Source organism: Antechinus flavipes, chromosome 6 (assembly GCF_016432865.1).
Source record: "Antechinus flavipes isolate AdamAnt ecotype Samford, QLD, Australia chromosome 6, AdamAnt_v2, whole genome shotgun sequence".
In the NCBI taxonomy this organism is placed as follows: Eukaryota; Metazoa; Chordata; class Mammalia; order Dasyuromorphia; family Dasyuridae; genus Antechinus; species Antechinus flavipes.
Window position 1 is genome coordinate 159,195,498 of NC_067403.1, and position 14,657 is coordinate 159,210,154.

General features: G+C 35.3%; 1 protein-coding gene across 1 annotated transcript in view; it reads right to left on the reverse strand.

The window, feature by feature from the left end:
- The window catches only part of WDFY3 (WD repeat and FYVE domain containing 3), a 316,134-nt gene that overhangs the window by 81,282 nt on the left and 220,195 nt on the right, over positions 1 to 14,657 (reverse strand). Inside the window, exons 33-38 of the mRNA XM_051965853.1 lie at positions 11,985 to 12,164; positions 10,757 to 10,990; positions 7,080 to 7,179; positions 5,777 to 5,937; positions 4,585 to 4,814; positions 1,796 to 1,905 (exon numbers count right to left, since the gene is read on the reverse strand). Coding sequence (XP_051821813.1) covers positions 1,796 to 1,905; positions 4,585 to 4,814; positions 5,777 to 5,937; positions 7,080 to 7,179; positions 10,757 to 10,990; positions 11,985 to 12,164 — 1,015 coding nt within the window. The remainder of the gene's footprint in view (positions 1 to 1,795; positions 1,906 to 4,584; positions 4,815 to 5,776; positions 5,938 to 7,079; positions 7,180 to 10,756; positions 10,991 to 11,984; positions 12,165 to 14,657) is intronic.

Below are 14,657 nucleotides of genomic sequence, written 5' to 3' on the forward strand. Positions count from 1 at the left end.
GGGAGTAATCTAGGCATAAGGTTTGCCAAGAAACAAACTGAGGCAGGACAGGACTGCTGAGGACAGGGAGAATTGAAATTCTAGGGATGGGGCTGCAAATGAGAAGGAATAAAACAGAGCCAAGTGAGCTAAGAGCCTGGAGAAGTTTTGGGAGTTGGGAAAAGTGAAACCCAGAGAAAGATGGAATGATATAGAAATGTCAGTTTCTAACAATCAAGGAGGTCATTAGTTGTTTGTGAGTAATGAGGAATTCTAATGGGTGACTATCCCTTCATGCCGGGGAAAGTGCCAACCTGCCCGTCCTAAAAGAAGATTTGGGAGGTGAGGGTATTTAATAGAATGTCACTGTTGGAGCAGCTAGATGGTACAATGGAGAGAGCACTGACCCTGAAGTCAGGAGGACCTGAGTTCAAATCTGGCCTCAGACACCTACTAGGAGTGGGACCCTGGGCATATCACTTAACTTCCACTGTTCCCACCCCTCCCCAAAAAGAGACAAAGACAAGACACAGAGAAAGAGAGAGACAGAAAGAGACAATCAAAATCACCATGAATGCTGCACTTTCTCACATAAAAGATAGGTGCTGGGCTCTTCCAGAAGAAAGAATAAGTAGGGATCACCACAACCTAAACTGGGGAGAAACATCTGCCTGAGTGAATATCAAAGGAAAAAAAGCTAAAGAATGGTGGGGGGACAGGGAGGTGGCAGGAAGCCAAGGTGAATTTTGAGTGCCTCTGTGTTCTGAGATAATGAGAAGAATCAGCTTTGGGGCTGGAAGGGATGTCAGGGAAAGTAGTGTGAAAAAGCATGAGAGAAAGGAGTTTAGGACAAAGGTGATGCACAAATGGGAATATCAGAGGTTAACAGGTTAACCCTGACCTGTTTTTTTAGTTGCCATAACTTCCATAAACCCTGGACCCAGAGTACCACAAGGCCCTGAATGTGCCAAGGACAAACCACACCCTCTGTCCCCCAGCCCTGCCTCAATGACATAATTTGAGCACCAAACTGGACTTCCTCTGTGTTCCTGGGAGTCAAGGTAGACACAAGTCAGCCTGAGCTAAGCTGAGAAATTACTTGTGGGGCTGGGACCTGGGAGATAAGCATACCATCCCATATTCACAGTCTAGAAGTTCCCAAGAGAAAATAAGGAGACTTCTGCCATTACCTTGCTCCTCCCCTTTGGGAAGGGTTTTATCCTTTTCCCACCTTTCCTTTACTTTTCTCCCTCCCCTGCCATGCCCCTGTAGGTAGAGATTTGTGTTTTTATTCTCCTCCTTTTACCATACTGTCATATGCAAACGTTTGCATGGATAGATTCTGAACTCTTCTGGGTTTTACATGCATTATTCATTTTTCTTGGAATAAATTTGGTACGTTTTATGAAGCTGTGATTACCTCTTAACAGAGGATATGGTGGGAAGGGCTGGAGTAGAACCTGCTTAACTAGGGTAATGCTGAATATGCTGGAGATGAGAAGAGAGTCAGGGAGGTGGGAAACATTTGTCGTCAAATAGTAGGTGAATTCTACAGGTTAGGAAGAGAAGCAGGAGGAGTGGCAACTGGCAGACAGAATAAATCCAATAGCTGTAGAGGGACTGGGCTGGGCTTGGGTTTGAGTTAACCCTATTTAGTTGCAGCTACTCTTTCTGATTTCCTCACTCACCCCTTGCTAGCAGAAGCTTCATGGTGACCTATCCTAGAACTGCATTTAGCCAAAACTTGCTACTGCAGCAAAAAAAGAAAAGGAGAGAAAGACTTGCCATAATGAATGTAGGTGCTTATGTTAGTTACCTTCACTAACGTCTTGACTGCAGCTGCCATCCGGGTCTATATCAGAGGGGATCATGATGTGCCAAGTCGTCATACGGGCCTCTGCTTCAAGTCCAAACCCATCCACATGGCTGGAAAAGTCCAATCATTTTAACATATCTGAGGAAGGTCATGGCCTTAGGGGACCTCTACACATTGCTATGTCTAAAGTCACAGCTTCCCTGACTCACCGCCTTCTCCTAATTTTCTACCTCTCTGCTAGGAGTAGCACCTTCATGAAACTCCTCTGTCCTCTCAATTCTCAGATGTCTTCAGGCCCCATGATTGCCTCTTCAAGCCACGTCAGCAGCTATTCACAGGAATGCGCTCTTATACTTATTTGAACAAAAACTGATGTTTCTACATCTGAACATAATGCACCATTCTATCTCTCTGCCTATGCTTCGCTTCCCTTCCCTTCCCTATTTTTTGTCCACAGAGAGAGACCTCTCCCCCTTCCAGCTCTCAGTATTTTCTGAAGCCCTAATCCCTGAATCTGAATTCATTTTCCTCCCATCCCAGTCTGGATCTCAATATATAGAGTCCTATAGTTCTCTGCTCTGGAACCCCTTGCTTCCTTGTCTTCTCACTGCTCAATCCTTGTCCAACCTTAAGCATGTATTATTTTGACATCTGCCTCCTTCATTTACATTCATGGGCTGTTGAAGGGAGCACAAGGAAATCATGTAATGGTGCTCACTGGCTATACTGCTAATTTATATTAAATAACTTCAACTGTATCAAGGCAACCCTTTTAATCCTTCCTAGTCGATGCTGCACTTTGCTTCCTACAGAGGCTATTTCAACTCTCTTCTCTCTTCAAGCTATATCATCTCCTTTAGCACCTTTCAGATGAGGATCTTGCTGCTAATTTACTCAGAAAAGGGATCCTTCCTCTCCTTCTTTTCCATTGAATAACTGAGGCCATGACCCACTTTCTACTACCCTTCTCCTCCAATAGAGAATACTGAAGTGGCTCTTCTCCTGGCCAGCACCATCTGCTGACTTCCTACCTAATGGCTTCTCCCCAGTCTCTTTGGCTTCCTCATCAACCATATCCATGCCCTAATCTGAAGAGGAAGAACTTGAACTCAGTGTCAGGACTCTCAGGTCTGCTCTTTATCTATGATAACACACTGTCTCCTTAAAGGTTCTGAACCAAAACACAAAGTACAACACAAAAGGGAAGCTGTTTCTTAAAAAAATCAGACCCTGCTCACACATTTTGCCCATTTAATACTATTGTCTATCTCACTTATCATCAGCTATGTGTGTATCAACATTTGTATTGATCAGGGTCTTCACTGATTATGATCCTCAAAAGAGGATTTGATTATAAAAAGTATAAGAGAGAACTTTAGGAAAACTGATTGGCTCTTTTCAAGATTATACTGTAAATGTTAAATATGAAAGAAACCATATTATTTTGTCAGAATTTTTTTTAAATGAGTATTTTATTCTTTCTTTGATTCTTGGACTGTTCAAGAATACAGAGTTGCAATCATATGATCACACATTTACAGCTAGAAGAGACCTTAGAGGCCAATGGATTCAACTCCTTCTTTTCACAAAAAAGGAGTGTGAAGTGGAGAAAGGTCAGATGACCTGTTAGCATCCTGTTATTAGTGAGCACCAGAGGCAGGGAAGGAGTCAGGGCTTCTAGACTCCTGAGCCCAGTGTTCTCTTTACTGTGTTCCCCAACCTGCCTCTAGTTTAAAAAACAAAACAAAACTTATTTGGGGAGTTGAAAATGATTTCATTTGTTTAGGAAACTCTTTTTTTATTTACCAATTTACCAATGCTCACAGACTCATGCTCTGCATTTATGTTCTTAAGAAAGTTGTCTAGAACACTGAGAGAATAACTCCCTCAGCTCAGGGTCATCCAGCTGATATGTAACATTAGAATACAGGTCTTTAAGATTCTAAATTCAACACTATCCCAACCCTAATTGCTCTTCATTTGTTACATATAAACTAAAACATACAATTTGTTAACTATAAATAAAAATGAACTTTTTTCATAATTTTAAATTTTGTTTTTCAAAATAAAAGTCCAAATAATGTCTCCCTCCCCATTACTTATAATGAAATGGTAATCTTTGCTTAAAATATAATGGACTGGCCTCAAATAATGAGGATCTTATGAATGACTAAGGAAGACATGCACAAGAGAAATAGCATAAAGAACAACCATCAAAGAAATGTATAACTTGCAAAAGAAGTGAACAGATCACATATTAAGATTGAGAGGTTATCGCTAGGCAGCCTGTAGAGAATCTGAAGGAAGGAAGACTCTTAAGTACACCGGATCAATTTTCTGTCAGATTTTTGGAGCAAATGTCTGAGTTGTACAGGAAGAGCCACAGGAGGGCATGTCTGTATCAATGAGATCACAGATCTAAGGCAATATACACGAAATAGCCAAACTGTACTTAGTTGTAATTTCTAAAGAGTAATCAATTTAAGTGCTTCATTTGGATTTCTGCTGAGAAGTGTTAGCTTTTACAAGAAAATAAGCTAGTTTTGCTTAACTTTTCTTTAAAAAAAAAATTTCCATGTGACCAGAGGATCACAGAATTTGGGAACCAGAAGGAAACTTAAGAGTTCGCCTCTTCTTTACAGGTAAGAAAATCAATGTCATGGACAGTTCCCTTAATAAGTAGTAAGGGATAAACCAAGATTTGAACTCATAAACTCTTGCTGCAAATCTAAGCTGAAGAAAAGAATAAAGGAATATTGCCACACATATGATGAATTTTTCTTACTTACCTTCCAACGTGCAGATTAATCAAGCAATGAGCCAGACAGCTAATGAACTCTTGGTCATGGTTTCCTGGTCCTAAGATTAAGTTTCTGTTCACAGTAAGGACCCTAAGAGAATCGAGGAGAGCAACTTGCTGTGGGACTGTTTTGTGTGCCCTTGAAAACTGGTACAAGATGGTCCTATTTAGGCAGTGGTAAACGGCATCCAGTGACAACCCTTGGGATCTTCGTTTTGACTAATTAAACATATGAAAAGTACATGGTAAAATGAACAGTGCAATATTTTTATAACAAGGAATGCTCTGCTGAAGTTAACAAAATAATTTACTATTCATAAAAACCTTTGGGAAAAGAAGTAAATGTTCAATGTATAATTTAATAATTAAAAATATTTTGTGAGAAGTTTCTATTTCACTGCTTTTTTGAGCAAACGTACAATAATCTGAGAAAATACTATGACTCTTATGCAACAGCATATCAGTTTACTATTTTCAACATTTTTTTCCCCATGAATTACTGAACACAATAGTAGGTAACTAGAACAAAACATAAACATAATCCTTATTCACAAATACCTGAGCCATAGATTGACATGGAACACTCAGAAGAAGGGAACAGAAGAAATAGGAGATGTGTGGCTTGGTAAAATACAAAAATGGTGGCTGATTGTCTAAAGTCTTTTTATTTTGAATTTAATTACAATGAGTAGTATAAATCAACTATGTAGCAATTGGAAATATTTGGACTATACTCTTTGGACCATACTAAAGTTCTTTGAGGGACAAAGAATGTCAAGAAATACTTGGGTGATGGGTGAGTCCAGAAGTTCAACTCCTTCTAAGAAACAAATTTGGAAAACCCTTGAAAACATATAACTGTATGCTTATTACTACGTTTTCCTTCATGTAAAAATACGAGAGGTTTGTTTTGGCTTCCTCTCAAAGGCACTATCTTGAAATCATAAGCAAAATATTATTATTAATAAAATACAATAAATATTAGTCCCTGAACTGTAGTGGGGGCTAAAGACACAACCACAAAACTAAAATAATCCTTCCTGTCCTGAAGCTTGCATTCTACAATATTGTTATTGCTATTATTGTTGTTCCTATTTTATCAACAGTATTACTAAAAATTAAAAATAAAACCAAAGAACTTCAAAACAAGAAACTTTGTACAACAGTTTTGAACGGATTACCTGTGCAATTAGTTGAATAATAAAATCGATAAGAAGTTTAGATTCCTTATTGAACATTCCCTGCCATAGCTTGTCTACCACACGTTGGGTGAAATAAAATACATTGTTCACTAGCACTTGATAACTTCCTCCACTGGTAATGGGCAGAGATGCATCTTCTCCTAAATTCCAGGAGGAAAAATTGACAAGAAAATTAATACATATGCAATAGGAGGTGAAAAGAATTAAGTAGCTCTAAAATAAGTCAACTAGTACTAAATTATCTTAGTACTTCACATATTTTTAGATAACTGGGTAATCACAGGGAAAATCCTTTCTGTAGATTATTTAAGTGACCTAAATATAATAACCTTTTAGTTGCTATTTTCTCATTTGTAAAATGAAATTATCCTATCTATCATGAGAATCACAATGAAATCACACAGATGAAAATGATTTTAAAGTTATACAAATGCAGCCTATTCTATCTTAAGTATCATCCACTACAAAGTGTATGTTGTACATCATAAATAGTTTCAATTTAAGTAAATCTCAAAAATTGGGCTTGGCACATCTATTTCAAGATGTACTTTTTACACATTATAATAATATTAAAAATTTCTGGGTAAATATTTTTTAAAGTTAAAGGCTATTTATTGTCTTATAGGGCAATAAGAGCATTCTGGTATCCATGATTAAAATAATTTAGCAATCCAATTTCACAAGTGTTATAAACTGTTATACGAAAAGAAATGTTCTAAGTGCTGGGAATACAATGTTATAATGAAAAATAATTGCTAAATTTCAAATAGCACATGTACCAAAATAATTTCTTTTTCATATTTATTCTGTTTTCTGGGAAAAAAAACTGCCCCCACACTATACTTTAATACATTTTTGTCATCGTATACAATGATAAAGGGGAAATTTACTCTCTCATAGAAAGCCTAAGTATAATTGTTATTGCTATTATTGTTGTTGCTATTTTATCAACAGTATTAATATGCAGTTCTCTTTAAAAAGTACAAGAAGTAAATATTCATATAAGGAATAAATTATTCAAAAGAGGAGGATTTTTTATATGCTGTCATTCTTTTCTTTTTTTTTCTGCCCAACCTTCACATCTCTGTGCCACACAATTTATATGAAAAATCTAGGCCAGAATTCTTGCTTTTTTTTCTACATTTAATCAGTAGATTAAAAGTACAGAAAAGGAAAATCCTTAAAAAATAGATTTCAAACAGGAAGAAGAGAAAATTAAGATTCACTTGAGTTTCTTAATAGAATATGACTGGTTAAAATCAAAGCAAAAACATGAAATTACCCAATAAAACATCAGCAGCAAGCAAGTGGTCCATGACACTATCTAAAACATAAGTCTGAAATTCTTTTTGCTGAGTCCTTGTAGACCTTTCAGGAGAAGCCTGCAAAGCAAAAGAATCTTAGGATTATAACCACATAAAGGAAAAAATATTATGAATTTCAACTTAGTAATAGCATCGAACATCAAATTTTTAAAATGTCAAATAGCAAAAGATGACATGAAATGGTGTAAATGTTCACAAATCTTAAAATTTCATTTCTATCTGTGATCTCTTATTAATATTCCATATGGGAGTTATCATCTTCACTTTGATACATTTTTGTACCTGTTTATCTTACAAAAATCTGTTTTGTCTGCCCCATTGAATATGGAGGGATCTTAGAAGCCATATAGCACAGAATTTTAAGAACTCTTTTCCACAACAAATCTAAAAAGTTATCTGTCTTTTGCCAAGAGATCTCCATACTTTACAAGCTGGTCTACAACTCTCTACCTACTTCTATGATCTTGTGCCAGGAAGAGTAAGTCTAAAATCTTTTTCCCACAAGAGATTTTTGTTCCTCCTTGTTACATGGTTGAATGAAGGCAATAGTCAATTTGGATATTTTCATCTCCAAGCTCTCCAAGCCCAGTACTTCTGACCACTATTCAAGCTTGTGGATGATTACCTCTATGGTATCCTTCCTTGCATATGGTGCTGAGCACTAAATGCAATACAGAGTGGCCTAGCCAGAAAGGACTATGGTTCTTCCTGTTGCCTGAGATAATTCTAATGTCTTTTGGGTGCTATCCAATTGCTGACTCCTCCTGAGCTCGCAGAATATTCAAACTCCCAGATCTTTTTCTAAGGAACTGTTTTTGGATTAGCTCTGTTTCCTCCAGATGTCACTCAGATATTTGGGAATTAAACCTTAAAATTCTCATAGCAATTAATTTCCATCTCTTTTAAGGCCTTATGTGCTATACTGCACACTAATTACTCAAATACTTATTGCTCAAATATAAATTGTAAGCTACTTGAGACATACTCCTTTCTCTCAATACATCTTTGCATTATCTTAGTGTCTAGAAATGTTGTAGAAATTTAACAGATATTTGCCAAATGAGTAAAGGATGAATGGTTTAACTGTAAACTTACTTCAGGGAACTACTGTTATTATTTTTTTTGTCTTTTGAAAACCTTAGCACTAGTGGCAAGGGAAGTCTGGTGGTGACAACAGAGCATAGTGAAGAATAGAAACTATGAGAGGAGCTATTATAAGCTTTATTATAATCTGCAACAGAACATTTAAATTAATTTACCTGTCTTCAAGAACTATTCAGGAAAGATCAAAATCTGTTTTGTAATGACCTTCAGAGAAGGAATTTTCATATATCACTTCTCAATCATTTTGATATCAAACTATTCTGGCAAAAAAATTATCTCTAAACAGAATCCAGGGGTTGAACAGTTCTCTAGAGAGCTTCCAATTCAAATATCTCTCTTCAGGTAAACAGCTAATTCATTCAGCAGAAGCAATCAGCTTTTCCCCCAGGAGGTTAATTTTTCATTATTTTGAATTTGAAAAACATCAACATGGACATTTCAAGGACTATAAGTGAAACCATGTTGCAACTTAAAAGAAAATACTAATAATAAATTTAATGCATCTATTCCAAAGCTACCCTGTCATATAACTAACTCTCCTTCTGAATCTTCTGTATATTATTATTTTTTTAATTGATGATTTTCTCTTTCTTGAAATCACTAGTGTTCCTCTCCCTACTTTATTTCTTTCACTATGAGAAATCTATGTAGCAAACAAGAATAACTAATGCACCAAAAAAAAAAAAAAAAAAAATGCTGGTCATATCTTAAAATGAATGTCTGTTTTTTTTTCCCCCCAGCCAAGAGGCAGAAATTAAGCTTCATCACTGGCCTTCTAAAGTTATGGTTGGCATGGCAGTTTTCCAAGTCTTTACATCTTTCCAAGTTGATTTTGTTTTTACAATGGTGCAATCCCTTTTTACCTTGTTCTGATTTTAATCACTTCACTCTGCACTTGTTCATACTTGTCTCCATAAGTTTCTTTGAAACTATCTTTTTTTTTTTTTTTAGTAATGCAATAACTTCAGTAATTTATTTTGCCACTTCCCAAATGATAGCTATTCAGCATTTCAAGAACTTTGCTATAAAAATGTGCTGCAATAAATATTTCTGCACATGTGATTTAAGCTCTTCCAAGGTATTATACCAGTTCTTATCTATAATAGAAAGATATTCAAAAAGATTAAGTAGTGAGGATATCCTCAATCAGCTGAATTAAGCTATCAAGCCAACGAGTAGACCATGATGGTCTGACCAGGAAGTAATGTCAACATCTGATCTGTGTTAATTAAATCTTAAGAGTATTTCCAGTATCTTTTAAGAAGAAAAGTAGCCTAATCTGCATGTAGGTAGAGAATATCGCTCCTATAACAACAGCTACTTACCCCTGTGACATTTATCTATTGTGGAATGGCTCCTTGGTTTTTTTTTATTTTTTTGCTTTAATTCTAATTTTTTTTCAATTAGGAAACATTTAAAAAATTAATCTGTACTTCTCTATACCCTACTCTCACCCTACTGAACAAATTAAAAAAAAAAAAAAAGGCTTCAATATACAGATGCATTTTTAGACAAACCAAATTCCAAAATATCTATGTCTGAAAATGTGCATCTCTGCTTTTTAAACATATGTCTAAGAGGAGGTGTCTTGTTTCATCTTCATTATTTTAAACTTCTGGTTTATCATTAATCTTTCAAAGTTTTCATGCCCAATTCCTCTATAGTGCTGGTCCTTCTCAGTGCTTTGCTGGGAGAAAGGTTTCATTTTCCCCACTTAACGAACTGCATAAATGTCAAATGTTATTATTATACTTCTTCCCTGAGATTGCTATTATTTGAAAATTTAATAAGTCTACATTTCCTCAATTGTATGTTTCATTAGTGAACATTTTTCTTATTTAATCACTACTGAGAATTCTGAGAACATCAAACAAACAAGCAAAACCCCAAATATTCCTTTTGTTTGCTTAGAGTCCATGTGTTACTAATTATGGTAAAATTATTTTACTAAATACTACACTAGAAAGTTCTCATATAAATTGCCTTGTAAGTACTGCAATGCAGTGTTTCTGTTAACCACAAGAGGGAACACTTACTGCCCAAACAGTATTGATTTAAAAATATATATATTTACAGAAGCTGGTTTTTAGTAATTAAGATTGTAGAACTATTTTTTCATAATCTTCCACTTTTCTTCAGATTTGGCATTGTCAATGCTATCAGGAAAGATAACTCAGTCACATTTTCACTCTTAAGCAGAAAACAAAGCTACAAGAAAACAGGGTTAAAAGCAAAGTGATGTAACCTCTGATTCAAAGCAATTAATCCATGAAACTAGTGATATACAGATGCAGATCAACAAATACCTCTAGTCATTCTAGTTTTCATGAAGTACTCAAAAATACCTTTATGGGGCCCAAACATGATGAATCCTTTCTCATGTGAGAAATGTTCTATGTTTCTACATTTCTACTAAACAATGCTTTTAACAACTAAAAAATTTGCTAACACTTTTCTGATCCCAATAGATTATATACATTCTGCCTCTCCATGAAGCTACATTGAGATAAGTTCATTTCCTTGATTTTACCTCCAACAGCAGGTCAATCAGTGGAGTCTGTTTGCTGGCAGGTGTGAGACACAGATTGTCTATAATCAAAACTCGCATGAAATCAAAAACAAACTTTTTTGCTGGGTGGTTGGTCAAGTAAGTTTTGGAGCCAACGTTACAGTATTCTGATTGGCTTCTGTTCATCCCTGTGTCACCTGCAAAGGCTTTGAATTCTTCTGCTGGAGATCCTACTTCATCATCAAGATCAGTAACCTGTTCAAAAACAAAACAGAAAAATGCCTTAATCTTCCCACAATTAAGCATTATTTACCACACTGCTAACTTCTATTTGTTTTCACATGTTACATTATAATGTGTTACACTTAATGATAGCTCACATTGTTTCTTTTGAAAATGATGAAATCCTAAGATTTATAATAATTCAATCTTTTAAATAGATTATGCTTAGGAAGTGCAAAAAATTTTACAAATAAGAATTAATTGGAACTTTGAAACCAAATATGTAGGTCACATAGAATCCTCTGAGTGCTTGGAATACACAGCTTAATTAAGCAACAAGGAATTGAAAACTACTATGAGAAAATCAGTTAGAATGATGTGAAAGGAAATAAAACTAAATGTTTGGGGTCTTCGAGATATTCTAAAAAATGAAGTTATAATTTATAGGTTGACTCTAAAGTTATCAAAAGCTGAAATTCTGAAAGCTTTATAAAAGACTGTGACAGATTAATTCCAGGTGGGACAATTTTCCTCTCTTTCCAATGTCAAAAGTGGATTTTTGGAAGAACATGACTGACTCCATTTTATGCTATGTTTGCTATTATTGTATTTTTTTCTTTTTCTTTATCACATGAATGTACTGTCTCTTTCAGTAACTACTTTTCCCAATCACTTTATGGTTACAAAAGAAAATTCAAAGAATTTTGAAGAGTTACAGGAACTCAGCTAATTCTCTTTATTCTATTCTATTTTATCTTCTTCTCCCTTTCCCTTTCTCTCTCCTTTCTTTTTCCTTTCTCCTCCTCCCTCCCTCTGTGTATATGTATGTAAATGTTCGCATACACACATGCACCAACACACACATACACACACAGATATGTATGTGCTTTGTCACCCATTCCCTATTGATTGGGTGTACCACACTCTTGAATGGATAAATAAATTATGTACTTCTCTGACTATAACTTGTGCTGACTTTTTCTTTTCTGTGACTAGCAAGGATTCTGAAAATTCTTGTTACACATACCATCTCAGAGTATGGTCGGATGTTGAAAGGAAAGACAGTAGCTGCTAATGCACATAGAAACTCTGGACTCATCCACATTGAACTGAGGTCTGGGACATTGTGATATAAATATCTAAAAAACTGCATCAAAGTAACAGGATATTCTCTGAGCCAAGATCCTTCTTCTTCTGATTGCCACGGCTATTATGAAAGCAAGAAGAGAAATAAAGAATTAGCATAGGCTACTCTTTAAAAAGTATGAGAAATTCACTGTAAACATTAAAAACACACACACATATTAGTACAAATTCAATTTAATGAATTGTATATCATGAAATATTTGTATGTTGCGAAAACAGTCTTCTCCCTGTACAATATGGATGTTCAAAATTGCTTTTTTTCTGATGTTCAGAGAAACTTTCCCATGGAAAATCAAAAAGAAATCAAAATAAAATAAAAGAGATATATTCTGGGTATTTTCTCTGGTACTCTCCCATGCTTCCATTGGAAGGCTTTTTTCCTCCTCAACTCAATACTTATTGACTTTGTTTCAAAAAAACTATTTTAAATGTAACTGAGGAAAAGTAACAAACAAAAATTTTAAAAAAGACTTTTTAAGTCCCAACTAAAATTTCTTCTTTTACTGGAATCCCTCTTAATTCTAGTGACTTCCATTTGCTAATTAGTTCCAATATATTTTGTATATAAACTTGTTTTGTAAATATTTGTTTGCATTTTTTTCTCCCCCATTATATTATAAGACAAAAGTAACAAACCAGTGCTAGTACCGCAGCTCAGGTAAAAACATATAGCAATGTGTGAAATAAATTCCAGGGTCATTTCAGAGTACATTGGTTGATACTTGCTCATCCTATTACAATAACAATTATCTCAGATCGCCTAATTCTGTATTCTTTCTAATCAAGTTTAGGGCCACTTAAGTAGAAGGATAAACTACCTCAATTAGCCCCACATACTATACACTATAATACAAATATTTTAAGACATTACTAAATGTAGTACTACTATAATAGTATGATAGTAGTGTTAGTAGGCTATAATAGAATACTAGTACAATAGTATAATAACTGATGTACCTAACAATACTAATACAGCAAAAACTTGAAATATGTCCAATATATTCTTTAAAAAGGAAAGAAAGCAAGATCACACTTTTTAAACATTTTCATAAAAACTATTTAAAATATTTTTTTCAAATTGCTATACATATGGCTATATAAAATGACCCCCAAATCTAAGGGTTTTTTTGAAGCATTGAGGATTGTCAATCTATATCACATGTTTTAAAATATTGCTTTGATTTTTGTCTTTGTATAATGAGGCAACGTAGTTTAATGGGAAGCACACAGGTCCTGGAATCAGAGGATTTTAAAATTCCCAGTTCAGTGCTAATGTTTGCTTATCTGTGTAACTGAAAAAACTCATTTAACTACAATGAGCTTCAGTTTCTCAACAATAGGAGAAAAGTACTTGTTGTACTATTATAAAACATTATACAAAAGTGAACTATTATTTAAAGGTATCTATGATAGTTTTATTATTCTGTAATCTGTTTAAGGTAAGAATGTATCCACATACACAATTCTTCCAGATTTGTATGTGTATGTGACCACATTAATCTCTAGATCAGAATTTCAAGCATTTGTGGCACATTTATCTGCAAGTATATTATAGTGTAGAATAGGAGAGTATGATAGACACGGAATCAAGTACCAAGATAAATCCTGGCTCTGCCATCGTGTGCCCTTGGTCCTTTGTCCACTTAATCTCTCTGGTTCTCCATTTACTCATCTTTAAAAAGAAGGCTCTAAGTAGGCAAAGGGAGAAAATGACTTCTAATCATCAGGAGCCGAAACCCCTTTGACCCTATTTGTCCTGTATATGTGTGCTCACATTTGTTCTTATACTTGTCCCCACTTTCCCCATAAACCCCCAATATTAAATATGCCTTGCACAATATTTCTCAGAAGGTGGTGGTGAAGAAAATGCTTTGTTACAGTTTAAAATGCTACATGCTTGAAAGCTAATAAGGAAAATGCCATAAAACAAATACCATAGGCCTTCAAGATCAATACCATAACATTAATAACAATACATAATATAAGAGTAGGAGACAGAAAAACCACCCAAATCAATTTAAAAACAGAAGGCTCAGATCTTCGCAACTGAATTAAAACATAAGCTACATGTCAAGGAAGTGGTTTAATCATTGGGTGAGGGCAGATAATGCCACTCAGGAAATACAGAACACCTTGGGATTGGCTGGCAGAATCAGAAATGCTTCTAGAGCAGAGTCTTACCCACCTAGGAAGGAAGAGCTAAATCTGGCATTCCAAAGGCAGCCAGTCTATGAGTGGAACTAGCCAGCCCTGAAAAAGGGAATCCCCTAAGAGCTGGAAGAGAGTCCTGCCTTCCTCACTACTGATCCCCCATGAAACTGTGTCAGTCTAAGAGATCTGTCAGAGCCAGAGATGACCCACTGGCAACTCAAAGTGGTAGCAATATTCCTCTGAAAGCAATGCCTAATCATAGCACCTGCGTCAGGATCCCAGAGATACGTGAGGATGAGAGATAACAATAATGAAAATATCATATATTGGTACAAGTGCTTTGATAAGGTTCTTCTGTACAATGTAAGGCATTATTTTCATGGAGATGAAAACTGTGGGAATT